The 25,518-nt window shown below is 57.0% G+C and overlaps 1 protein-coding gene across 2 annotated transcripts in view; it reads left to right on the forward strand.

The window, feature by feature from the left end:
• PLXNA1 (plexin A1) overlaps positions 1–25,518 on the forward strand; it is a 52,315-nt gene that overhangs the window by 6,887 nt on the left and 19,910 nt on the right. Inside the window, exons 3-17 of one of the 2 annotated variants that reach the window (XM_036229751.1) lie at positions 1,341–1,523; positions 13,315–13,455; positions 14,366–14,466; positions 14,794–14,917; positions 15,005–15,158; positions 15,529–15,628; positions 17,109–17,223; positions 19,873–20,073; positions 21,990–22,086; positions 22,160–22,353; positions 22,470–22,621; positions 22,705–22,825; positions 23,148–23,284; positions 24,559–24,726; positions 25,293–25,386. In XM_036229751.1, the coding sequence (XP_036085644.1) occupies positions 1,341–1,523; positions 13,315–13,455; positions 14,366–14,466; positions 14,794–14,917; positions 15,005–15,158; positions 15,529–15,628; positions 17,109–17,223; positions 19,873–20,073; positions 21,990–22,086; positions 22,160–22,353; positions 22,470–22,621; positions 22,705–22,825; positions 23,148–23,284; positions 24,559–24,726; positions 25,293–25,386 (2,082 nt within the window). The remainder of the gene's footprint in view (positions 1–1,340; positions 1,524–13,314; positions 13,456–14,365; positions 14,467–14,793; positions 14,918–15,004; positions 15,159–15,528; positions 15,629–17,108; positions 17,224–19,872; positions 20,074–21,989; positions 22,087–22,159; positions 22,354–22,469; positions 22,622–22,704; positions 22,826–23,147; positions 23,285–24,558; positions 24,727–25,292; positions 25,387–25,518) is intronic. The other variant, XM_036229752.1, reaches the window with a different exon arrangement.

Raw genomic sequence — 25,518 nt, forward strand, 5'->3', positions numbered from 1 at the left:
CTGAGGATGACCCCAGGCTTAGAGGGGAACTTTTTCAGGGTCACAAGTGAAAAAGCCAGGACTTCACCTAGGTCAGAGACTTCCAGATCCAGCCCTCAGCCCCACTGTTGCTGACTAGAACTGGCTAGGGCCACCCATCCTCTCTAGCCTAGGTTTTGCCTTTGTCATGTCTGTACTGGGAATGACACTGTTTTGTCTTCAGGGCAGGGTAGGGCAGCTAGGATTCCCTTAGCCCATATCACATGTAGTGCAGTGGGGGGCCTCATGACAGGGCCACCCTCCACATCAAGGCCCTGGGTGCACTAGGCAGATGCTTGTCCATCCTCTCCTTGGCCTTTTAAGGAAGGTGTTTTATGTCCATTGTGTGGCTAGAGAAACCGAGGCTTGGAAGGGCAGTTCCTGTTGAGGTCTTAGTATGTGATTTGCAGGCATTTGCTCATGGCCAGGTCTGCCTCTTCCCTGGGCCTCGTTCCCACTTCTTTCTCACATCCCCTCTATTCCCTCTTCCCTGTGATCCCCTTGGCCAGGTCCCTGTCCTGGGGCCACTCCAGGACCCTGGCTCAGCCCTGATCTTGCCTCTCCACCTAGTCTTGCCTCTGGTCCCAGCCTTGGTGGCCCTACCTCATTTGCAACCTCTCTCCCTAAAAACCTTAAGACAACCAGCCTGCTGCTGGGAAGACCAACTGTTCCCCTTTCGTTCACTTAGAACCTGCCTATTCACCCTGCCCTCCTTCTCACGGGGGAGCATGCCCCCCCCCATTTCCGGTCACTTGGTCTTCTCTGGAACCTCACACTATTGATTGTTTTTTATACCTTGGTCACCTTCTTAGCTGGGCTCCTCCCTTTGTCTTTTTGGTGTGACCTCTGTCTCCTGTCTTGAATAAACCCTTCCTGTGCCTCACAACTCCTTGGTGGCTATTCCCTGCCTCTCTGTGGCCATTTCTGGTGTATCGGGCTTGGCTCCCTGGCTGGTTGTCTCCTGGCCTTTCCCCAGACTGCCTCCTTCACTCCTCCCCAACCCCGGGTTGCGTGTGGGTCATCTGTGTAGTATGTGTGTGAGAAATTAGTCCAGCCCTGGTCCTGCCTGGGCCTCCGGCAATTTTGAGGAACCTTGATTTCTCCATCTATCAAATGGGTCCAAGAGTCCCTGACACCCTAGATATGTACACGTGGTGCCCTGGGCCATGGCCCCTCTGTGCGGCTGTGTGCTTGCCTCTAAGGACCTGCTGTGGGCCTCTCCAGTTAGTGGAGCTGGCCGGTCCTGACTGTGAGGTCCCCACTATGCGGGAGGTGTTCAGGACAGGTGGACAGCCCAGGGCCTGACCTTTCCCCTCCCACAGCCCCTGCAGATCGATGACGACTTCTGTGGGCAGGACTTCAACCAGCCGTTGGGGGGCACAGTTACCATTGAGGGCATGCCCCTATTCGTGGACAAGGAGGATGGTCTGACTGCGGTGGCTGCCTACAACTATCAGGACCGCACCGTGGTGTTCACCGGCACTCGCAGTGGCCGCATCCGAAAGGTCGGGCCTGGGTTGGGGGTGGGGTGATGGGGTGGATGGACCTGGGGCAGGAGACAGCATTGCTCTGTGACTGGAAGGTCAGATCCAGTGTGTGAGGAGGTGGGTGTGGCTCCCCTGTGCCAGGCCTAATGACTGCGGGTACTCAGGCAAAGGGAAAAGGTAAGGCCAGGGTGCCTTAGCGGGCCCCAGCATCCCCTGCCTGCCTTTCCTTGCTCCACTCATGGGGCTCTGTTGTGTTGTACACTGCAAAGGCCCTGTTTGGGCATCTGAGGATCTGAGGGCAATCAGGGCTTGTGAGGGGCCTGGCTACTCTGCCATCCCCCTATTGTTTGGAGGTGCTGGCCTTGATCTCTTAGGACACAGCAGATACTGGGGATCTAGTATCTGCTGAGGCAGCACTCTGCTGTGCAAGAGGCCCCCGCCCTGTGAGGAGGTAGCAAGACCAAGGGCAGGGCAAGGGTAGTGCCCCCCACCCACCACTGGCTAGTGCAAGGGGAATGACTGCTGAGTGATAGGGACCAGCTTCAGGGCCATTCCCGGGGTTCTCAGAGTGAGAGCTGGGGATGCTGTGGGGCAGTGCCTGTCTGGTATTTTCAGGTTTCCTTCTCACCAGCCAGTGTTGGGCTGTGCAGAGCTGGATCAGTGAGAGCTTCCTGGAGGGGGCAAGTGGAGGCAGCCACCCTATGGGTTAGGCCAATTTGGTGGGTGGTTGGGGACCACACCAGGGTAGGTCTGGCCTTCTGTGGAAGAAATTTCTGGAGCTACTGTAGGGTAGGAGTTCATGGGAGCCCCAGAGGGTCAGTGCAGGGGCAGGGCCTGGTGGATGAAATAACAGCTGTCCTGAGGCCTGGTGCTGACACAGCTCCCCGCCATACACTGTGGGTCAGAGTTGGGCCTGGAGCCAGCATGGGCCTTGCCTGCTCTCAGCCACCATGTAGAGTGTAAGGAGGGGTCTCCCTGCCTCTCAATGGTGAATGCCCTGTGAATCATGTCCCACCTCTCACAGGCTCTGGGACCTCTGAGAAGGGATAGTCCCCCTACCGCCAGGCCAGGATGTGTGGGCTCTGGTCTGGGGTGACCCTGGAGCACTGGGGGCCCATCTGCTGACTGAAAGCCACCCTGTGGTGCTGTGGGGTTCTGCTCACAGGGACTGTGAAGCTGAGCGCCTGCCCACCTCTGGCCAGTGGGGGCGGTGTGCAGGCCGCTGCAGACCCTGCCACCTTCTGTGCTCTTAGAACCTATCTTCTGTTGTGACCCACCTCCACACTCCTTGGTCCTGATGTTGGGGGTACTGCCTTCAGCATGAATGTGGGACCCTTTTCCTTCTTAGGGATAGTGCCCTCACCTAGCATGCACTTCCTCTTCCTGCCCTAGGGAAGGCATGTGGGGATGGAGGAGCAGGAGAAAGGGTCAGCAGAGCCCCCTTACATGTGTCATGCAGGTTTTATTTGGCAGGGGCCAGAGAGCCTCCTCTTCAGGCAGGTCCACAGGTGAAGCCTCTTGGAGACATCCCACAGGGGGCCCCTTGTAATGGCTTGGTGGGCTGGTAGGCAGCTAGTTGAGGTGCTGTCTGTGCCCACAGGCCACCCTATAAGGCTGGGAGAACAGGTTAGTCCAGCCCTGCTTCCTCTGCCTCCTCCTCCCCTGCCCCAGGGCCATGTCTGGGTGGGGTCTGGGTGGGAGCTTTTGAGTCTAGTAGGTCCTGCTCTTCTCTCTCCCTGCCCAGTCCCCCACAGGGGAAACTGAGGCCCAGCGTGTGGACTGTGGAGTTGGGCTTGGTCCCATCCATGAGAATGGGCTTCATTGGGCATGGGGAAGTCACAGGCAGAGGTCCTCCTCCTCCTTTCCTCCTCCACCCCCATACTTGCCTCCCAGAGTCCTGTCCTGGGTACTGGCTCCTTCTACCCCTGGAGTCATTGGCTGGGCACCATACACTACACGTGAGTGGATGGTGCTTTTCCTGGGTGTGGGATCCACCATGCCCAGGGGCTGCTGGCCTGGTGGTGGCAGTCTGTGAGTTGGTTTTGAGGCTCTCCCATGGAGGCGTGCCCTTGCCTCACCCCTAGACCTGCCACCTGCACCCCTTCCATCCACATCTACCTGCCTAAGTAGAGGGTATCTCTCAGGAGGCTGTCGCATTGTTGTTTACATCTCCTAGCTGATTGTTCACAGCCCAGTCTCATACAAATGGCTCAGCATGGCATGGCCTCAGCTCCCCCACCACCAGCTATTTGATCTGGAGCTGACTGTCCAGCCTTTCTGAGCCAGTTTCCCTGAGCACAGCGTGAGGAAGGGGAGAGGATGTACTGGCAGGCCCGGAACTTGACACGCTCCTGCTTCCACTCAGGACATGCAGGGAGTGCTCGTGTGGTGGCACCTCATGGGATCCTCACAACAACCCTGTCACCTACTTGACAGATGGGGAAACTGAGGCATATAGGTGGAAGCAGCACATGCCCATGATTGCTGGCTCCAGGGTCCTTACTTGTGACTTCAGCCTCCCTCCCTTTTGTGTTAAGTCTTGGAGTAAAGGAAATGGTGGCCCCTACCTCAGTGATCCTCTCTCTCTCTGAGTAGGCCTTGTGTACAGGGCAGCCCATCCCTCAGGAGCCCCCTACCGCCTGCTCCAGCCTAAGCCGCCAGCCCGCAGGGCTCTTTCTTTCCATAGCCCAGGACATTGGCCAGCAGCTAGCTGCCTGGGACCAGACCGGGCTCCAGCTCCTGTGGCCCAGCCCTCCTGCCCTGTTTGCCTCCTCACTTCCTAGAACCTATGTGCCCTTGAGCCTCATATCCCACCCTGGGGCATGTCTGCAGGTGGGGGCTTGGAGCAGGATGTGGCCAGGAGGAAGAGGCACACTCCTTGTCTGCCCTTTGGCCAGGGTTCTAGTCCTACCCTGTCCACTTCAGCTCTGTAACCTCTCCCAGGTCTCCACGCTAGGCCTTCAGCTTTGACTCACTTCAAAGGATGCCCGCTCCCTGCTGGCACATGCCTGTTGGGCTGGAGCCCAGCTTGTGGCGCAGAATTGACTCGCTCACCTCATCCCTCCTTTATTGGAGGTGGGGGTGGCTGTGGTCCAGCAGCTCGGACTAGGGCAGGAAGGGCCATTGTGTGCCCTCTGCTCAGCCTGGCTCAGTGTTGTGCTGCCACCTTCCTGCTTGGCTGCCTAGCTACCTCCCCTCTAGGCCTTAGAAGGGCTGGGCCCTTCTTACCCTGGAGGTTGGCCCAGGCCTGGCCCCACCCTGTGAGTGCAGTAGGCACTATCTCCCTGCCTTCTCTTCTGCTTTGTCCTCACCCTGGGCTGGGGCCTGGGCCCTGGGCCCTGGGGACTCTCACCCACTGCTGACCCAGGGGTAGTGCCTGCTCTTTGGACACACCCCCGCCTTCCTCAGGCCAGGTCTTTTCTGGAATTTTTAAGTAGCCACCGAGGAGCCCTAGAAATGGGTTGGGCCTAGGCCACATTCCTCCAAACATTATTTAAAATTATAACCAATTAATTTAAGACCTGCTAATTTTAGCTGCTCAGGCCTAGCTGGCGTGCCCCCTGATTCCCCTGTACTTCCTCAGAGGCCCAGCCCACCACCGGCTCCCCCACATAGGTAGCCTGTTCTCCTGAGCTGAAATCCCCCACAGAACCCCAACTTTGCATGTGGCCCCTCAGAACCTTTTTCCTCTCCTGTGGCCTCCGGGGACCCCTTGGACTTTGCAGGAGTTCCCAAGGGTGGCTCCTGGTTTGAGTCCTTTGTTGTCAGGTCAGATACCTTTCTGGGTGGGGAGAGAACAGGCCCTGGACTCCCACCAGCTGGTGCCCACCTTGCCCCTCTTTAGCCCGGTGGCTTTCCATCCCTGATTCTCTGTTTTTGCAAAGCAAAGGTAGGGACAGTCCCTGCCCAGTGGGACTGGGGCGAGGGGTGTCCTGGGCTGAGGAATGCAGTGTTGCCCTTAGTGCAGCTCTGACTGTTCCAGTGTCTGTGCCAGGTGGGAATGTGGACCTGTCTGCCTGAGCATCTGGTTTTTCTGGAGAATCTGGAAATCTGTATTTTGTGTGAGATCTCTTGATTATTAAGCATTGGCAACTAATCCACATTTTTAGAAAGTGTCATTGGCCAACCCAGGCTTGTTGTGAGCCACCATTTTGTGGCCTGGGAATCTGGGTCATGGCATCGTGGGCCTCTAGGGTGCCAGGCCTTGGGGTGGAGCCCAAGGGAGAGTGGTATAGCTAGGCACTGGGGCTGGACATGTCCAGAGGTGAAGCCCCCTCTTCCTAGGTCCTCAGTTTCCTTTCCTCCACATGAGGTGGGCCCTGGCCCCTGGGTGCTGTTGGGAAGCCCACGAGCAAGTTGATAGTCCTTCCTCTGTGATGACCCCTGAACAGAGGAGAGACTGAGAGCTGCAGATGCAGTGCTTGTCCCTCAGAGCCCGGGCCACGCAGGCAGGGCTGTGGTCCCTGTGCTTGCATGCCTCAAAGCATCTGGAGCTGCTTGCTCTCAGCTTGCCCTCGGGCATCACTGCTTTGCTCATGGTTCCTAATCCCCTGCTGTGTACTGCCCTGACCTCTTAACCCTCCGGAGGATTTCACGTCTCTAGAAGATTCCCTCTGGATGTGTCTTCCCATTCCCCTGGCATCACCTGGAGATGATTGTGAAATTCAGAGATCCTGAAAATTAAGTAGCACTTCTGAGACCTGTGTGGAGTGATTATTGGCAAGTCCCTGCAGCTGGGGCAGCCATGCAGGCCTTTTCTCAGGGTCTCTGTGTCAGGTCATCCCTGCTGAGAGCTTGCTTGGTACATCCAGCAGGGGCCCCTGCTCCTCCAAAGCCCACGTCTGCAGGCAGCTGAGGGGCGGGGGAGAGTCTCATGGGGCTGGGTACAGGGGGTTAGGGATGCTGGTCCCAAGAGAGATGCCAGGCAAAACTGGGCTCCAGGCCTCCCAACCCCTCAGCCTGCTTTGCTACCTTCCCCCAACCTACTGCCCGTGGTTCCATGGATCTGCAACAGACAGCTGCTTTCTAGCGACTTGCCCCCCAGGGGCCTACCTGCATCATTGGCTTCTGTGGGCCTGCAGGCATTCTTTTCATGCTGAAATGTGAGCCCTGAGCACAGGCACACGACTGCCTATAGTGTGGGGGCAGGGAGGTCCTTGGGGTTCTTTGTGTGGCTATTGTATGACAGACATCCACTCTGAGTGGTGATGTACCCACAGGACAGTGCACAGCTGTGAGTGAGCAGCATGAGAGCACACTGGGCATCTTGACCCCTTGAAGCCTCCCAGTCACTCCTCTTCCCCATGGGCCACTTCACTGGGCCACCTCCATCCTCCCTAGGGCTGTATTGCTGGTTTGTGGACTTTTGTAGCTTGGGCCACATAGCTCATCTTTTGTCTTCCTTTGTTCAACATTGCTTTTGAGACTCAGCCCTGATCTATGGGCAGCCAGAGCTGATTCTCTGTCATAGTAGTGGCCTGTATTCCACACATATGTGCATGGTGTCCTTCTGTTCTGAGTTGGTGTGTCCTGTTGCACGTAGGTCTGTGATGGCAGTGCTGCTGTGTGAGTTTCTGTTTGTGGCTTCATGAGCGCAGGGCTGTGTTTCTGTTGGGTTTCTACCTGGGAGTGGTGCCAATGGCTCTCTGTTGTCTTTTCATCCTGAATCTCCCAGTGTTTCTGGGACTAGGTGGCCATGTATTGCAATGTGTAGCAGGGTGGTCAGTTAGCAGGCAGTCATACTCACGGTGGGTTACTGGTCCTGACGGCATTTATCCCCCAGAGGTTGTTGGCGAGGAGTGGAGTGGTCCTGGTTGCCTGCTTCCTGTCTTAGTTGCTGTGCCTGTAGGCCCCATGGGTGCACTGCCCCTGCCCACCAAGGGTAGTCGTTCCTGGAGCCATAGGGTGGCACTGCATGGTATCCTGTGGACATCTGTGTGTCCTGCGTTTTGCGGGTCTCCTGGGTGTGGCTGGCCATGGTAGGCTGGGCCAGAAGGGCACAGGGACCTCCTGCTTACCCAGTGGGTCTTTCTAGTGCTATTCCAGCCCCTTGTCCCAGAGCTCGTGAGCTCATGTTATATAAGCATTGCTTCTACTTCCCACCAGACAGCGGCTAGCGGAGTCGCCCACAGATGTGCATGGAGGGGCTTGCCTCAGGCCCTACAACTCTAAGCCCTCCTCTTTATGGGGTCTGGCTAATCAGGCCTCAGTCCTGGCAGGGGCATCTGGCACCTTTGATAAGAATGACACTTGCATGTGTAGGCTGGCAGTGGCCTCCCTGTGTTCAGTCCTTAGCATGCCCAGTTTCACGGTGAGCCTGGTGGGGGCAAGCTTCATGAGGGCCCAAGGTTACTGCCCGCAATGCATGGTTCCTCTCCCCTTCAGCGGAGGGCCCTGTCTTCTAGGACCTGTCCTCTCAGGAGTCAGGGTGTGGGAGCCCCTGGCAGCACAATGAGATACGTACAGATCCTGGAATAGCCCAGGATACTGGAGAGTCTGCTGGGAAGGGTGTTCTGGGGGGAAGAACAGCATGGCCAAAGCTTACAGGTGCCCTAGTCCATGCTGAGAACTGCAGCCTGAAGGAGAGGCATCAGTTGGTGCCTTGGGCACCCCTTATTCTACATGTGGTGGGCAATTCACTGATGACCCTATGGTAGTCAGCGACATGCAGTCAGGGAGATATCCCGCAGGATTTTGGGAGACCCTTCGGAGGGCTGGCATGGGTGGATGCAGGGAGGCTGAGGACTGTGGTGACTTCAAGAAAGTTGAATGGGCTTGTGTCTACTTCCTTGAGCTGGGGACCCAGCTAGTGGGAGTAGTGTGGGGTGACATGAGTCTGTGACATGAGTCCAGTGCCTGCCTCTGCGGATATTAGGCTGAATGGTCACTGCTGCTACCACAGCATCAGTGGTTGTACCAAGTGTCAGTTAAATCTCAGGCTGCAGTGGGCACCCTGGCCACATGCTGGCTGAGGACAGCCCTAGCCAATGATGTGCGATGGAAAGCCATACAATCTATACTGCCTCGTGGCCCAGCTTTGTGCGGCTTCCAAGGCAGTGGGCAGATTCTCTGGGGCAGCTGTGTGCCTCTGTCCTACAGCAGGGTCCAGTTTTGTGGGCCCAGTCTCTGAGCAGCTTCCAGCAGGCTGGCCTCTCTAACTTTTGGAACCTTGAGCTTTTAAATTCTCACTTATTCCTGTGAGGTTATCGTCTGTCGGCAGATAAGACTGAGGATCAGGCAAGACCACTGCTTGTGTTGGTTGGTCCCTGTTCTCCTGTCTGTGTGTTGAGGGTTGTGGATGGGAAGAATGAGATTCCTGGGACCTTCCCCCTACACCTTGTCAGGTGCGTCTGGCTCAATTATAGTCATCCGGCCTTTTGCAAATTATGTTTTAATTATCTAATTATTGCCAAGGGGAAATTGCTAATTGCTTTTTCAATATCAAATTATTTTTGATTTTTCTGAGAATGGTCCCAGTAAGGGGCCTGGAACCTGACCCCAGCCAGAGAAGGGGGGATCCTGTGGCAGCCTGTGAAGGGGTAAGGAAGGCTCGGGGTCTGGGTCTATCAGGGCCTCAGCCATTTGGCCCTGGCCAGGAAGGAGAGAGGAAGACAGGTTCTCTTGGGGAGTCCTAGACGCGCCTGCCCCTCGCACAGCTTTTCCCAGGACTCCTTACCTCCCCTGGGCGGGGATCAGGCTTAGGAGCTGTATCTACAAAAGAAGGGGAATGCCTGTGAGGTCCCAGCCCAGTGCATGGCCAGCTTGTTGGCTGCTGCCCATGTCCTCTGCCTGTCTTCCTACCCATAGTCCTTTCACCCCCACCCCCATCTGGACACCAGGAATTGGCTCAGTCAGTGCAACCCCACTTCACAGATATGGACACGAGGGCTGCCATTTTGGGGTGGGCATAGTAGCCCTCTCTTCCCTCCTGTTCCAGGCCATGATGGGCAGCCCCCTGCCTCTGGGCAGCTAGGGCGCGTGCCGGCCTTGGCAACCAGCCTAGACAGCCCAGACATCCTCCCCGGTGCCCCCGCCTGCCCTCATCTCAGAGAATGGGCCTTTTGTTGGTTCTGGGCTGGATGGACAGCTGACCTGGCCAGGCTATCAGCTGCCTGCCTGCAGCAGTTGGTCAGGGCTGGGCAGTGATGGGTGTGGGGGCAGCCAGCTGGACGAGCTTTGGGCTGGGGTTTCCAGGGCCAGGGGCCATCCACCTGCTGCTAGCCATCTCCCTTTGGCCCTGGGCAGGGCTCCAACTTCAAGGACCTGGGGGTGAAGAGGCGAACTTGCTCCCCTACCCATCTGGGGAGGGCACGTGATGCCCCATGGCGACAGTATTAGGCGCCTGTTCCATGATCAGCACCTTGCCTGGTCCTGACTCCAGGAGACTGTTGGGGCCCGGCCCCCCTCCCTGACAGCCCTTGTGCCTTGGCTCAGAATCCAGTACAGAGGGACAGGGAAGACCAGGGGAGAAGTGGACAGGACTGGAGAGCCCGGGCAGAAGTTGGGTGGTGGTGGCCATGTTCCCTCTAGGCCAAAGCTGTGGGTGGGTGGGAGGATGCCCACACCTGGCATGGCCCAGGGAGGCTGGACAGCTCCATTAAAACCATCTGGGTGGAGGGAGGGCCTCCTCAGCAGGGGTTGGAAAGGGCACCATGGCAGAGGGACCTTTGTGGGCAGGGCTGGTTTTGGGCCCTGAGATTTTTTCATGATGGGAAATGGTAGGGAGGGCGGTCACAGCCAGTCATGGAAGGTTCATGTGGTTTTGGGGGAAAGGTTTGCCAAGCACAGAGATGACAGATGGGAGGTTGGGGAGTACACCAGGGAACTCTAGAAGTCTCCTACGTGTTCTACAGACTTAGCTGCCCCAGGGTGGTCTGCCCTCAGGTGGGTGGTCCTAGAGTGGACAATTGTGGGTGTGGCGTTGGCACATGTGCTTCTGGCAGTGTGTGTCCTGATGTTCTTTCTGCCAGCTGCCTGGCCGTGTTCCTGCCCTGCATGCCCATTCTCCCTGGAAATGCCCTCCTGGCGGCGTGCTGTGTTCCTTCTCCAACTTTGGGAGTAGACTCTGTGTCCCCAGGTACAGGTGGCAGTCCAGAGCCCTTGTGAGCTCCATTTACCTGTCTGTGCTGCATGAGCCCTGAAGCCTGAAAACCGGCTGGGACGCAACAGACATGTCCCCGAGACTGGTCAATTCCAGCTGGACCCCCTGATTGTCATGGGTGCATGCAGGGACCCTGCTGAGCCTGGACCATGGCTATGCAGTGCAAGTATGAGGCCTGCAACCCACATCATGTCTGCTGTTTGGCCTATGGGCTGTGCTTCCCTATGCCCCCGTCACTCGGTGCCCTTCAGAAATGCCTCGTCTCCATGAGGCCTGGGGCCTGTCTATGTTTAAGGGCTGAGCACTGTCAAGTGTTGGCAGGTGGGTGGACAAATGGGTGCATGGTGGATGGACAGCTGGATGTGCGTGCTTTGCACCGCAGCTGTTGGGTGCCATCTGTTGGAGCCAGCATGCTGCTCGCCTGGGGGTAGTGGCATTCTGGAGCCCAGGCATGGCCTGCCTCCCCTCTGCTACCTTACCCAGGACCACAAGGAGGAGGCCTGCTCTCTGTTCATCCCCTGCCATTCCTCAGAGCTGATGTGCCTCCTAGATGTGACCTTCCCTATATTATATTTCTTTGTTCCCCATTGGGTTGGGTGGACCCCTTGTTGTGACATCCATGCCTCAGCCCGTGCTCTCACCTCTGATGGGGGAGGGGGTGGGGGTTAGGACTAACACCATGTGGCCCCTGGTGGTCAGGGTTGGAGAGGCTGGGTCCCCTCAAGTGTCCCCATTCAGCAGATACCTTGAGAGTGTCCCCTATCAAGGCCCTGGGGGCAGGCATGTGAGAGAGACCAGGCAGGGCTGTTGTGGAAGGGGCTGTAGACCTAGCACTGGGTGGGAGGAAGCCAGGCGTGGGCTTCTGGGTGTTACTGGAGGCATCTGCAGGGATGGGGGCAGGGAAAGGCTGAGACTTGAGGAAGAATCCGGAGTTCCGATTACAGTCATTTGGGCTGAGACTGGAGCTCTGGGTCTCCACTGGGACCCTGCCCTGCCTTCCTGTCTCTTCTTCACTGGCTGCTGTCCAGGCTGGACTTACAAGGCCTATGCAACTGGCTTCTGGGGGTTGGTGATTGCCAGGGGGCCTGGCTACCCTGTGTCTTATTTGGCACACTGGCTTAGTTCCCATTTAATCCTCAGAAAAGCTTTTGTGTGGGGAGGGCTGTCTGTCATTCCCATTTGACAAGTAGGGAAATTAGGGAAATTGAGGCAGAGAGAGGTTCAGCACCCTACTAGGGTCATACCGCTGGGCGCAGGCACTGTGGGTCCAGAGACAACTTCTGGCTTCCCTGGCCCTCCTTGTGGCTGTCATCTCTCCTGGGCCCACCTGGCTCAAGGAGTTGACATCAGGCTTTCTGTGAACAGTGCCTGCCTACGGGCTGCCCATCTAAACAGGGCTGGAGATTTGTGGGAATTGGCTGGATGCAGGTTGGGGGTCTGTCAAGTTTCCACCTGTAGGACCTCTGAGACTGGGGGCCCCTCACCCAGCTCCAGAGGCCGGGCTAGAGCCATTTGGGCAGCTATACGCCCAGCCCAGGGCTGTTGCCTCTTGCCTAGTACTGGGCTAGCTCTTTCGGGTCTGGTTTGACTTAAGCCTGATTGCCTGGTTTGCCTGGCGGAGAGGCAGCTGAGCGGATGTGGGGGGTGGCCCCAGGCTCTCAGGAATGCAGCCCTTCCCCTCTCCTGCTGCCAGTAGCCTCTGGCCTAGAGACATGGCACCCCACCCTGGCTGGCTACCCTTGCTGAGCCCCTATTGGAGCTGGTCTTAGCCAGGGACTTTCGCCTGTTCCACAGCCCCCCACTACTTAGCCTCACCTTGTCCTGTCAGTGTGGGGATGCAAAGCAGGGGTCTTGGACTGAGCCCTGGCCAGACCCTGCCCCAGAGGTAGAGGTGGAGAGGTGGGCTGGCCGCCCAGTTATAGCCAAAGCAGGGAGGGGCCTGAGTAGGGCCTGCTGCCCTGTGCCCTGGGAGCCTGCCCAGACTGGCTGAGCCACCCCACGAGTCCCATCTCTGGAAAGCCCCTTGGGTCTCAGTTAATTAAATACATTTGTTTGGTAAAAGCAACTAAAAATACTTATATCATTACAAGCTGCGGAGAAGAGCTGGCTAATTAACGCTCAGTTTGTTTGGTATCTGGAATATATTTCCATGCTGATGAGATGCCTGCCCTTCTCTAGGGGTGTGGCCCAACTCTAGGGTGCCCTGGGGCTTGGACCCTCACACTCATGCTGCCTCCCCACCCAGGAGGCTCCCGGCATCTCACTTCTCAGCAGCATTGGACCTCTCAAGCTACCTATAGACCCCTGCTGCCTCTTCTCTTCCTCCCACAAATATCCGCTCCATTGGGAGGACCAGTCTGGCCCAAGGGAGGTGGTATGCTTGTAGGGGTACCTGCTGCCTTTGAATCCGGTATGGCTATGCAGCTTGGTGGTGGGCGAGGGGTATGGAGTAGTGGTGTCTCCAGCCTCCAGAAACCCCCAGCCCTGGGCTGTGACCTGTTGACTAATGAAGGAGCTAGGCCAGGACCAACCTACTGGTATGTAGTTTGTCCTGCGCAGGCTGGTTGGAGTGGAGTAATGGCCTCAGCCTTGTTCTTATAGTACTTTGGGGGATGACTGGGGAGAGGCTCCAGACCCCCATCTTAAGGGGCCGTAGGGATGGGGCACAAAGGCATCAGCACAGCTTTACTGAGGCCCTCACTGCCATAGATCCTGGTGGACCTGGCCAACCCCGGTGGCCGGCCAGCTCTGGCCTACGAGAGTGTGGTGGCCCAAGAGGGTAGCCCCATCCTGCGTGACCTTGTCCTCAGCCCCGACCATCAGTACCTCTACGCCATGACAGAGAAACAGGTGGGTACTGACTACACTGCCAAATGTGTGTGGGTGGGCCTTCCCTGGGGAGCTAGGTGTGGCTGCTGTGGGCTCACAATGTCTCACTGCCTCTAGGTTCTCCTAGGCCAGTTTTAGAATTCTCTCCCTTTTGTGAATGACTTAGTGTCCATAGGAACAGATATTTAATGAGAACATTATCAAGGTATTGGTGTCATTGCACGATTTGGGGCGTGCACCTGGGATCCCAAGTTCTCAGACAGTGATCTGGTCAAGCACTGGCCTCATCTACATGGTGGGGACTTTGGGCAGCAGCCTTGGTGGAGCCTTCGGCTGGCCTTGCCCAGCTCTTCAAGGCCATGTGCTTGTGTTCCTGGCCTGGCCTACAGCCAGCCTTTGCCTTTCTGCTTGACCTGATTGCCCCATGGCAGTTGGAAGTGGGACGGGTGGGAAAGACTTCTTTCCCTCTTGGCCAGCTCTCCTCTGCCCCTCTCCTGGCTGTCTGGTTCTTCCACCCTTCTGGGGACCTCAGGGTGGAGCAGGCGAGGTCGGGGTGAGCAGGGCCCAGCTTGCCTCTGTGCTTAGGATTGGGGTCGATGAGCCATGGCTTTCCCAGGAAGCTTGGAGTCCAGACAGACAGGGGAATAACTCTGGCCAGAATGGTCAGTTCTTCTCTGGGTGGCTCTTGTGCACAAGCTTTCTGGCTCTGTGGCCATTGCTGCCCTCGGCTCCCAGGGAGAGGCCTGACTTGGCTGAGGCAGTGTCACCAGGACTGGCTTTTGAAAAAACCAAACAGGAGGAAGGCCCAAGAGGGGGGTGTCCCTGGTATTTCGGCGGTCAGGGTGCACACAGTAGTGTGAGGAGGTGAGACTAGAAGGGGTCCCTGGGATATGCCTGGTGAGGTCTTGAGGCCGAGTCCCCTTCCTGCCAGGTGACGCGAGTGCCCGTGGAAAGCTGTGTGCAGTACACGTCATGTGAGCTCTGCCTGGGCTCTCGGGACCCCCACTGCGGCTGGTGTGTCCTGCATAGCATGTGAGTCTGGATGGGGATGCGGGTGGGTAGAAGGGCTTTGACACCCTGGCCTGGAGGTCTCTGTCCTTGGAGGGCCCCAGACGGCCTTGCTTTGCGCCTCAGGTTGTCGCAGCTTCCCTCCAAGCTCATCTGGGCCTCCCTGGGCAAAGCACACTGAGGCTGGTGATTTTCTGTAACTGAGTGACAACCCAGTCTCACAGTAAAGACAGGATATAATGAAGCTGATGGGGTTCCCCAAGTGTAGAGGTTGGCCTTCTGAGCAGGGGCTGGGGGCTGGGTTGCTCAGACCTCCCTGCCTGCGCCCAGCCCAGTCCCCTCTGCCCGCAGCTGTTCCCGTCAAGATACCTGTGAGAGGGCGGAAGAGCCTCAGCGCTTTGCCTCAGATCTCCTGCAGTGTGTGCAGCTGACCGTGCAACCTCGAAATGTGTCTGTCACCATGTCCCAGGTCCCAGTGAGTGCGGCTGCCCAACATGGACAGGGGGATGGGTGGGGCAATGGGACCCTGCTTGCTCACACCTCCTTGCTGCGGGTGCCCCAGCTTGTGCTGCAGGCCTGGAATGTGCCTGACCTCTCAGCTGGTGTCAACTGCTCGTTTGAGGACTTCACTGAGTCTGAGAGTGTCCTGGAGGACGGCCGCATCCACTGCCACTCGCCCTCTGCTGGGGAGGTGGCGCCCATCACTCGAGGCCAGGGTGAGTACACTATAATTGGGCCTGGGCAGCACCTGCAGTGGCCTCCTGTTGGGGAGCTTGACTGGTGATGGGGACGGAGAACGAGTATTGCATAGTGATCAAGGAGGATGGCAGGTTAAGGAACAGATGCCTAAATGGGAACAGCGTGGAGTGGAGGCAGGAACCACAGGTGCAAAGATTCAAGGGGCCTGCCTGGTGTTCTCAGATGTTCGTAAGCCAGAGGGGCTAGGGTGTGGCCAGGGGCTACACACTTGGTGGTCGGGAGTGTCCTTGGCATGGTCTTTCCTTGTTTGGGGATTGCTCTATGTGGGGGTCCTGTATTTGGCGGCATTTGGTGGCCCTGGTGACTTGTGCCTGTCCTCCCCTACAGGAGACCAGCGGGTGGTGAAGCTCTACCTAAAGTCCAAGGAGACGGGCAAGAAGTTTGCATTTGTGGACTTTGTCTTTTACAACTGCAGCGTCCATGAGTCGTGAGTGTCCCCAGCTTTCCGCATCGATGTCCTGTAGGGCAGGGCACAGTGCAGTGTGATCTGGTGGTCAGGGCAGAAGACAAGGCCTGCCATGAGAGCAGCTGGCCTGGGTAGAGGGTCCAGATGAGCCTGAGGCTAGGGCAGCAGTCAGAGCGGGTGGGGTGTGTGGGGAGTGTCATGCATCGACTCATACCTGGAGAGTCTCACTGTTTACCTTGGTGTGAGGAATGGCCTTTAGGCACCAGAGTGAGTCAGGGAGCTTGGGGTGGGGTGTAGCGGGGCTGTTGCATCATCTAAATGGGAGATGGTATGCCATGGGATAGGTACTCGGTACTTGCTGCTCTGGGACAGGTAGTGGTCTGGGTCTTCTCTGGTTTATGCCACCCAGGTGGGGGTTGGGAAGGTAGGGCTGGTGTAGCATCTAGGGCACAGAGATCCAGGGCAGGAGGTCTCCCTGGTCCTGGCTGGATGCTCATCTCTGTCTGTCTTGGTTGTGAGCAATAGGAAGAACGGGAGAGGCTGAGGACCTACTGTGTATCCTGCCATGGGCCAGGCACCAGGGTGGGCCCAGAGGGGCCTCAGGCTCAGAGTGGCACCTTGGCCCTTTCCCTAACCTGGAGGGGGCCAGCATGGGGCATGGGGGGGGAGGGGGTCCAGCCTCAGTCATGCCTGCCTTTGTCAATGTGGCCTGGGTATTGTTATTCCCAGGGTACAACCTCTCAGTCCTGAGTGTGCTGGGAATCTTTAGGGCAAGGAGATGCACTCCAGAGCCAGAGGGGGTTGAGGGTGTCTGGAGAAGTGGAGTAGCCCAAAGGTTGGGAAGTTCTCAAGGATAGCCGGTGGCATTTACCTGGAGAATGAGAATGTCATGGAGGCTGTAGAGATAAGGTGTCAGCCAGCCGTATAAGGCTGCTGCAACCAGAGCACCGCAGGGACCCTGACCAGGCCTTGGGGACATGTCGGAATAAATGGGGCAACCTTCTCCCAAGCAGAGCCTGCATTTTGTTTGGGGTGGTGGATGTCTCCCATGGCTCTGTCTACCTCTGCAGGAGCTGCTAGCCACTGAAACTTAAATCTAAGTTAAGACAGGATGGAATTTAAAATGCAGTTCCTTAGTCATATTAATGCATTTCCAGTGCTAATTGTCAACATGTGTCCTAGTGTGACCAGTGGTCACCATAGTGAACAGCGTAGGCTCTTGATGTGTCCATCATCAGGAAGGTTCTGTGGACTGTCAGGTATCAAGGGCCTGGGGGAAGAGCAATAAGAGGGAGGGGAACGAGGTAGTTCAGTGGCTGAGACCAGCTGACATGGAAGGCCTCTCTGAGCAGGTGGAGGTTCAGCCAGTGCGAAGGCTGTGGGGTGGCCCTTTGAATGACTGGTGGAGGAGCAGCAGGGAGGCAGTACACGGTATGGCCCTATGTGGCAGACGGGGGCGGCACAGGATGCCTGGCGTCACTGACTCACTCTTTCCCTGCAGCTGCCTGTCGTGTGTTAATGGCTCTTTCCCCTGCCATTGGTGCAAATACCGCCACGTATGCACACACAATGCTGCTGACTGTGCCTTTGTGGAGGGTCGTGTCAATGTGTCTGAGGTAAGGCCATCCTGGGGTGAGCAGGGTTTTGGAGGTATAGCAGAACTAGATATCACCCACAGGTCGGCCTGGGAAAGCTCCTGTGGGTGACTGGGATGCCAGCCAAGAAGTGTGTGGGGTTGGGGACATCCTTCAGGGCTGTCTTGGCCTGAGGCCAGCCAATGGCATTTGTTGGTGGTCAGTAGGTCTCTTTTGTCACCTTTGGGTGAGATGGAGAAGCCTCAGACCAAGCCCTGCCTCTAGGCCTCTGATTGGGGGCTGCAGACCAATGGGCCTCCCTGGGGGATGATGTGGGGAGGGCACTGTCCACACAGGGTGATGTGAGCCTGGGGCATGAGGTATCTGGTTGGGCAGGCATGGTGCAGAGTCCATGTGGACAACGGAACGTGTTAGACTGACCTGCAGGGCAGTTTGTCAGTTCCTGGAGCCATCTGAGGTCCTGAGTGGTAACTGATAGTGATTAAGTCATAATTATTATTTGGAGCCCAGGGAAGGCACTGATTTTATTTAGAATCAACCAGTGTGGGCTAACCTAGGACCTGCTAGGTAGGGAGGAGATAGGCATGGGTCCCCATGTCCATCCTGGAGGTACAGAGCTAGGGCTTGAAACCAGGGCCCTTTCCTTTGCAGTGATACCATGCCTGTTGGGACAGGGCATGTTTGAGTCCCTCCGGCTATGGGGCACTGGGGGCTTTAAATGGTCTAGACTTCTGTGGACAGGCATGGGACAGAGGAAATATAGTATCCACTGCCCCCACCTCCATGCTATGGGCCCCTCTTCTCACAGCCTCTCTTGACCACCCCCCACCATCATCCTCTGGACCTTTGTAGCACATCATGGGACAAGACGGCAGTGTGGGGCAGGCTGAGAGCAGGCAGAGACCATGGGCATCCGGGGGTGACAGCGTGAGAGTGGGTGGTGTGAGAGCCTGCAGCATAGGGGTGGGCGGTGGGCTTCCCTGTGAGTGTGGCTTGCGTGAGGAGCTGGGTAAAGGTGTTCTCAGGGTGGGCAGTGACCCTGGGATTTTGAGGACCTCCGAAGGGCTGTTGTGGGCTGTGACAGCCAGGGGAAGTGGAGCAGCAAGTGCAGACCCCTGCTGAGGAGATTGGTCATATAGGGCTGGACGCTGTCATGGGGTCCAGCAAGGGTTATTGGCTAATGGATTTATTCCACAGATGCTTCCTCTTAAGCTCTCATCCCAGGTTTTATGGAGACATATCTAAGGAGTGTAACATATCCATAGACTTAAACCAATTTTGTTGTCTGAAAGGACTTGGGCTCCCAGCCCAGGCCCCTCTTCCCATCTCTGGTTCTAGTTTGACTCCTTTGGAGCCACCTTTCACTCAGGATCCTACTCACTCCATGGTGTCTTTGTTCCCTATGCCATGGGAAAGAGTTCCCAAGAACCCTACTCCTTGCCTTGTCCTTGTTCTATCGTATTTGCTTGGGTTGTTTGAGGTGGGAACTACCAGAGCCCGTTAGGAAAGGGCATTGAGGAGGCAGCTAGTGCTGGGTGGACTGTCTGGCAGAAGTCCCACATGGAGTGCCCCTGAAGCAGAGCTTGTACTCACTCTGAGGTGGCCTGAACCCAACAGCCAGGACTTTCTACGAGGAACACTGGGTCTGGCCTCTCCAGGAATGAAAGGGATGGCTGGCATTTCCATAAGAGAGTCATGTGCTTTTCCTCCTGGCGGCCTCCTTACCAGGAAGGTGTGAAGTGGGGGGCAGAGAGACCAGTCCTGATGACCACAATGAGCCAGGGCTGCTAGAGGGCCCAGGGAGGGCAGCCAAAATCTGGAAGGCAACTGAAGGATCCCTCAGGATTCCTGGGCTTGGGGCCTGGGCAGGGCATCCCTTCAAGTGGCTAGGGGACTACTGGTGTAGGTAAGGGCCATGCCCTGCCAGCTCTGCCTCATCAGTGATCCCCAAAGGATCAGAGCCAACTCTGGGCTCCCTCCTTGGGCCCCAAAACTGCCTCAGAACCAGAGCCAAGCTTAGGCCCGTGCTGCATTGGGAGCTGTTGCAGACCTTGGGGAGTACAGCCTGTTTTCAGTATCTCTATTTAAAGCCCAGCTCAGTGGCATGCCCATGGGGCTGTTTTCTCCCTCGGCTGCTGCCAGTGTGCTGCAAGGGAGCTGGGGTGTTGCATCAGTTATTGTTGTTGAAATGCTGGCCCTGGGGGCCCGATTGTTTTTCTGCCTGGCTCTGGCTATTTTTACGTGCTCTCTGGGTCCCCAGCTGAGTTTACAGCCCCTATGCTTCACTCTTGGCTGCTTTTTTTTTTTTTTTTTTTTTTTTTGTCTTAAGGGCCTTTGCAGCTGTGAGCCAGATGGGGCCCTTCCATGACTGATCTGTGGGATCCTAGAACACTAGGCAGGGCACTCTGGGCCCAGAGGGGAGAAGGCCTGTCCCAAGGCACAGAATGCAGCCACACAGACTGGCAGAGTGCAGAACCCAGGCTTTCTGCCTCTAGCCCAGCTGGCTCTTTCTGAGGTCCTCAGTCTGTCGGCGTGTAAAGTAGGCATAGTGGTGCTTGCACCAAAGCACAGGCTATGGGCCCAGATTGCAGCCTGGGTTGCAGTGGAGTACACCCTGCTCACTGGCCCCTAACTCTTGGGCTCAACCAAATGAAGCCTTGTCGCCTCTAGGACTGCCCGCAGATCCTGCCCTCCACCCAGATCTATGTGCCAGTGGGTGTGGTGAAGCCCATCACTCTGGCTGCCCGGAACCTGCCACAGCCACAGTCAGGCCAGCGTGGCTACGAGTGCCTCTTCCACATCCCTGGAAGCCCAGCCCGTGTCACCGCCCTGCGCTTCAACAGCTCTAGCCTGCAGTGTCAGAACTCCTCGGTAAGGCAGGTTGAAGCCACCAAGGGGCTCTGGGAACCCCTTCTGCTAGACTGGGCTGGCTGCCCTCACAGCCTTAGGATCTGGTTTCTGCTCATGAGCAAAAGCACAGGGCACAGGCAGGTGTTCAGAGACACATTGGGATCCCTAGGTAAGTGCAGGGAACTATAAGTGCCACATCCCTCAGGTGTGCCTGGGTATGCAGGTGGGGCCCTGCCAAGAGCCTCTCTGACCTTTGGAGGGAGCACATCTCAGATGTGGGTGTGGGCAACTTAGACGTGGCGGGATTTGCAGATGTGACTTTGCATGGGATCTTCGGGACATGGGTGAGGAGGCCAGGTTGAGGTATGTGGAAATGCCCATGTGCTACCATCATCCAGTGATTCTAGGAGGGCCAGGGTCAGGGACAGTGCCGTGTCACTCATCTCTTTTTATATCTTCTGTGGCTAGACGCGGAAACTGTTCAAAGCAACCTGTGTGTTTGCAAATCTAGCAGGCGGGTGTTGCCCAAGTACCAAGAAGCAGCCACATTTGGAGCCTTAAATCTAATAAGATGGCGTTTTCAAAGCTTTTTATTAATTCTAGTGAATTTAGCAACAGTGATCTTTGCAGAGCCAAAACCTTCCCTGGTGGGTGGGGTAATGGTGCCGAGTTGGTGGTCTTGAGGCCCTCTTCTGGCTTTCTCTGTGATCTCTGGCAGGCCTTGGTTTCCCCATCTGTTCAGGAAGAATGTAGTCAGGAGACCAGTGGGTTTCCTGGCATGGCCAAAGCCCTGTTGGTTGGTGGTACTCTGAGTTCTCTGTAAGGCCTGTGTTTGGCCACCACCCCCAGAATTCCAGGGGAAAGCCTTGAGGTCAGGGGTCTGGCCCACTGCCAGTGGTGGCAGCCCTTGGGCCCACCTCTCCTCTTTCCTAGTAAGGTGGGCTAGGGTTCAGGGGCCACAGCAGGCTCCCAGGGGCAGTTCAGCCAGCTGACTGGCCCTATAGTTCCCTGCACTTTCCTGCCTGTCCCATGCTTTCAGTTCTCTTTCTCGCTATATCACTAATTCTGTTAGCCATGCCTTCCACTTGAATCATTCTGGCTTCTGTCTGTCTCTCTCGCTCTCCATCCTTGTTTCTCTACCATTCCCGAGCCTCTTTCACCTTTCTCTGCACTCTTCGTTGCCTCCCGCCCTCCCCTCTTATTGGGCCCACAATTATCATTTAAAGGGAAAGGGAGTATCAGAATGTGATAGGATCCAATTAAATTCCTGCAAATCGAATAATGATGAATTAATTGCTCTGGGGTGGAATGGAGGGCCTCAACTGCACAGTTGGGAGTGCTGGTCCTGGGCTCCTAGGGAGGATAGTGTCTCTGAGCCCAGCACAGCCCAGCCTGGGAATGCTTTTCTGCCAGCCTATGCCAGGGCATGGGGTCACACAGCTCACATCTCAGGGCAGTCCCAGCATGGGGATTACTTAGCTTGTTTGGCAGATAAAGAAATGGAAGTTCACAGAGCATCCCTGATACCCGTCTAAGGGATCCAGCTGGGAAGTCCTGGTTTCTTGGTAGGGCTGACAGCAGGGGCAAATGGGAAGGTCACCCTGGAGGGTACACCTAATGAGGCTGCTGGGGACAGAGGCTTGACTGGAGAGTGCGACCATGACCACCAGAAAGGAAGATCTAGGGTGGGGGACATAAAGGGAGAGCTGGGCGTAACGGGAGAGGCTTAGTCCCTTAAGTTGGTTGGCGAGCAGGCTGTTCTTCGGGGTATCTGCCTCCATATTGGAAACACCAGTCTGGACAAGCAGAGCCCCAAGACCCTGCCTCCACCAAGCTCATTCCCAGCAGCCAGTCCCAAAGGTGGCCAGGAGGGGCACATAAGCCCCGACCTGCCCCCTAGGGCTGTGTGGTCTGACCTCCCTGTCTGCTGCCCATAGTACTCCTATGAGGGCAATGACATCAGCGACCTGCCTGTGAACCTGTCAGTGGTGTGGAACAACAACTTTGTCATCGATAACCCTCAGAATATCCAGGGTGAGCCAGGTGGGGCAGCCCCCGGGGCCGGGCTGTGGGCGGGCTGAGCTGACTGTCTCTCCCCGCCCCACAGCCCACCTCTACAAGTGTCCAGCCCTGCGGGAGAGCTGCGGCCTCTGCCTCAAAGCCGATCCTCGCTTTGAGTGCGGCTGGTGTGTGGCTGAGCGCCGCTGCTCCCTGCGCCCTCACTGCCCTGCTGACTCCCCCGCCTCCTGGATGCATGCCCGCCATGGCAGCAGCCGCTGCGCAGACCCTAAGATCCTTAAGGTAGGTGGATCTCCTGGGCCACCAGGGGAGGGGCGTGGCTCTGACTGCCCAGCTGCCTCCCCTTCGTAGCCCTTCCTGGCCAGGGAAGGCCCTTGCCAGCCTCCGTCTCCCTGCAGCTGTCCCCTGAGACGGGCCCTCGGCAGGGAGGGACACGGCTCACCATCATGGGTGAGAACCTGGGCCTGCGCTTCGAGGACGTGCGGCTGGGTGTACGTGTGGGAAAGGTGCTGTGCAGCCCCGTGGAGAGCGAGTACATCAGTGCTGAGCAGTGAGTGCTGCCCAGGGTGGGTGGGGGAGGCCCTGACACCCGGCTAGACCCTGCAGCCTACTGAGGCCCGTGGTTTTCCACAGGATCGTCTGTGAGATCGGGGATGCTAGCACAGTGCGGGCCCACGATGCCCTGGTAGAGGTGTGCGTGCGGGACTGCTCCCCCCACTTCCGGGCCCTGTCACCCAAGCGCTTCACCTTTGTGGTAAGCCTCACCCCTCTTGGCCCGGAGCCCTTTCCTCCTGGGTGGCCTGAGGGGGCTGTGAGGCCTGTCTGCAGGGACTGGCCTTGCTCAATGGCTACCTCAAGTGAGGGGCTTCTTGTTTTCCTATGGGCCCCACTGTGCAGCAACACCTCTGCTCCTGGTCTCCCCTCCCCTTCCTTCTTGTCTTTGGAGGCCTACCTATGACCTATGTCTGAGAGCCAATGAGCACAGGGCCTGGGCACAGCTGGAGATGCAAACAGGCCCCTGGCCCAAGGGGCAGGTAGGTCTTTCCTGGGCTCTAGCAAGTTCCTTCTTCCCATAGACTCCAACCTTCTACCGTGTGAGCCCTGCCCGGGGGCCTCTTTCAGGGGGCACCTGGATTGGCATCGAGGGCAGCCACCTGAATGCAGGCAGTGATGTGGCTGTGTCTGTTGGTGGCCGGCCCTGCTCCTTTTCCTGGTAAGGAACATGGATGGGGAGGGGGGGCCCATGCATGGCCTACCTTTCCCTGGTGGTGGTTGGTTCAGATGGCTGCATGTCCCCTCTTGTTGCCTGGGAAACAAGGGGAGTGTGAAGAGCCTGGCCAGGGTGATCACTATGGAAACCAGAGGCCGAGAAGATTATTATCAAGATAGACTACCTCTGAGTGGGAAGGGCAGGTGGGTAGGGCAGGCGGGTGGGCAGGACCTGACCCAAGGATTGGGCTCAACCACCCTGTCCTGGAGTGGAGGGATCTTTTGGGAACATAATAAGTATTTTTAAAAAACTTTTAAGAGAGAGAAAGGAAATCTTAAAACCCTGAGGCATGAAGTAGATAATTTTAGATTAGGAATGATAATGGAGCGGCCCTTTAAATATTTTCTTGTGGTAATTATGCGTTATCAGACTAATTATTGGTGTTTGCAGCCTCGCTGCGCTTGCTGGCCTGGCGGCTGCAGGGCCTCACAGCTATACTGAAGAAGCTGAGGGAATGGGGACCCAGGTGCAAGCAGTGACTGGCTGGCTGCCCATTGGGAATGACCCAGTCGCACCACTCCGGCTAGCTCATTTTGCCTACTCATAGCACAGGCCTGGGCTTAGCCCCAATTTCACATCGGGACGACATAGACAGGGAGGCGTGTGCATCACTCAGCATAGCCAGAGTTGGCAGTGAGCTTGGTGCTCTGGCTCGCCCAGCACTGGAAACCATAGGCTGAGTGGAAGCAGTGCCACAGCAGGTGGGAAGATCAGGGTCTCGAAGGCTCTGTCCCGCCAGCTATCCCTGGGCAACTGACCAGGCTGCTGCAAGGCTGTGCCGAGACCCCTGTGAGCTCCTTTCCCACCCAGCAGGCCTACTCGTGGTGCCCGCCCAGGCTGGGCTCAGGCAAGCCTAGACATGGGCATACTTGCTGGCTAGGTCACCTGGGGAGTGGATGCGGCAGTCAGGATCCAGCCCTCTGCTGGTGGGTCAGTCAGGGCCTTGAATCCCAAGCAGGGCAGTGTGGAAGGAGAGGGCCAGCCTGGGGCCTGAGGTGGCAGACTCCACCTGGCCCCTTGGAGGGGCTCATGGGAAAGTGACCATAATAGTCATTAGCCACATGGCGGCAGGTCGTGGTGTAGCCCTGTTTTCCAGGTGGGCAGGCCTGGGGAGTAGCTTGCCCACACACCTGTTTATGATGGAGCCTAGATGTTTAGCCCACCTGGGAGGCGAATTCCAGCACCCACATCCTCACTGTCCAACCTGGCCCCTCCAGGAGGAATTCCCGGGAGATCCGGTGTCTGACACCCCCTGGGCAGAGCCCTGGTAGTGCCCCCATCATCATCAACATCAACCGTGCTCAGCTCACCAACCCCGAAGTGAAGTACAACTATACTGAGGACCCTACCATCCTGAAGATTGACCCTGAATGGAGCATCAACAGGTGGGGCCACCCCAACCTGCCCTGAGCCCCAGTGATCCCCTCTGTCCCATGTGACGTCGCCGAGGACAGAGCTCCTGCACTGGGCTCTCCTCTTCCTCCTTCATTGTGTGGTCCCACCACCAAGTTTTTGTCTGTCTGGAGAAACCAGTGGAATTTTTGTTGGTGGTGCCTGGTTCAAGGCTGGGCAGGGGGTGGCCAAACCCTCCCTCTACTGCCCAAGTCTATCTCTGGGGGTGGGAGTAGAAATGGCAGAGTTTAAGGCTGCGGTCACTGCTGTGCTCTGGTGGCAGCAACCTGGAAAATCACGTTAAACAAAAATTCCTCTAAACTCTGTGGTGCTGCACTCTTAAAAGGAAAAATTAATGAAAATGTCCGAGCCCACAGCTCTTGGGATGATGGACCCCTGTCCACTTTGAGATGTGGTTGCCGCAATCACAGTTTTGGGGCTGAGCGATCGTGACCTGCTTTCATCTTCTGGGAAGCCAGGTGGCATTTCTGGCCCCACCTGTTTGTGCTGGGCTGGGGCAGATCTTCGCCCCATGACCTCCTACCTCCTCATCTTCTAGTGGAGGGACCCTCCTAACAGTCACAGGCACCAACCTGGCCACCGTCCGAGAACCCCGAATCCGGGCCAAGTATGGAGGCGTTGAGAGGGAGAATGTGAGTCCTTGCCTGCCCAACCCCCTACCCTCTTCCTATGCAGCTCAAGCCACCAAGGCTGTGGCTGTGCTCGGAGGCCCCGGGGAAGGAAGCCAACTCTGGCTGCTGGTTGTGCATGCTTGGCTGTAGCCC

This window comes from Rousettus aegyptiacus, unplaced genomic scaffold (genome assembly GCF_014176215.1).
Source record: "Rousettus aegyptiacus isolate mRouAeg1 unplaced genomic scaffold, mRouAeg1.p scaffold_m13_p_12, whole genome shotgun sequence".
NCBI lineage: Eukaryota > Metazoa > Chordata > Mammalia > Chiroptera > Pteropodidae > Rousettus > Rousettus aegyptiacus.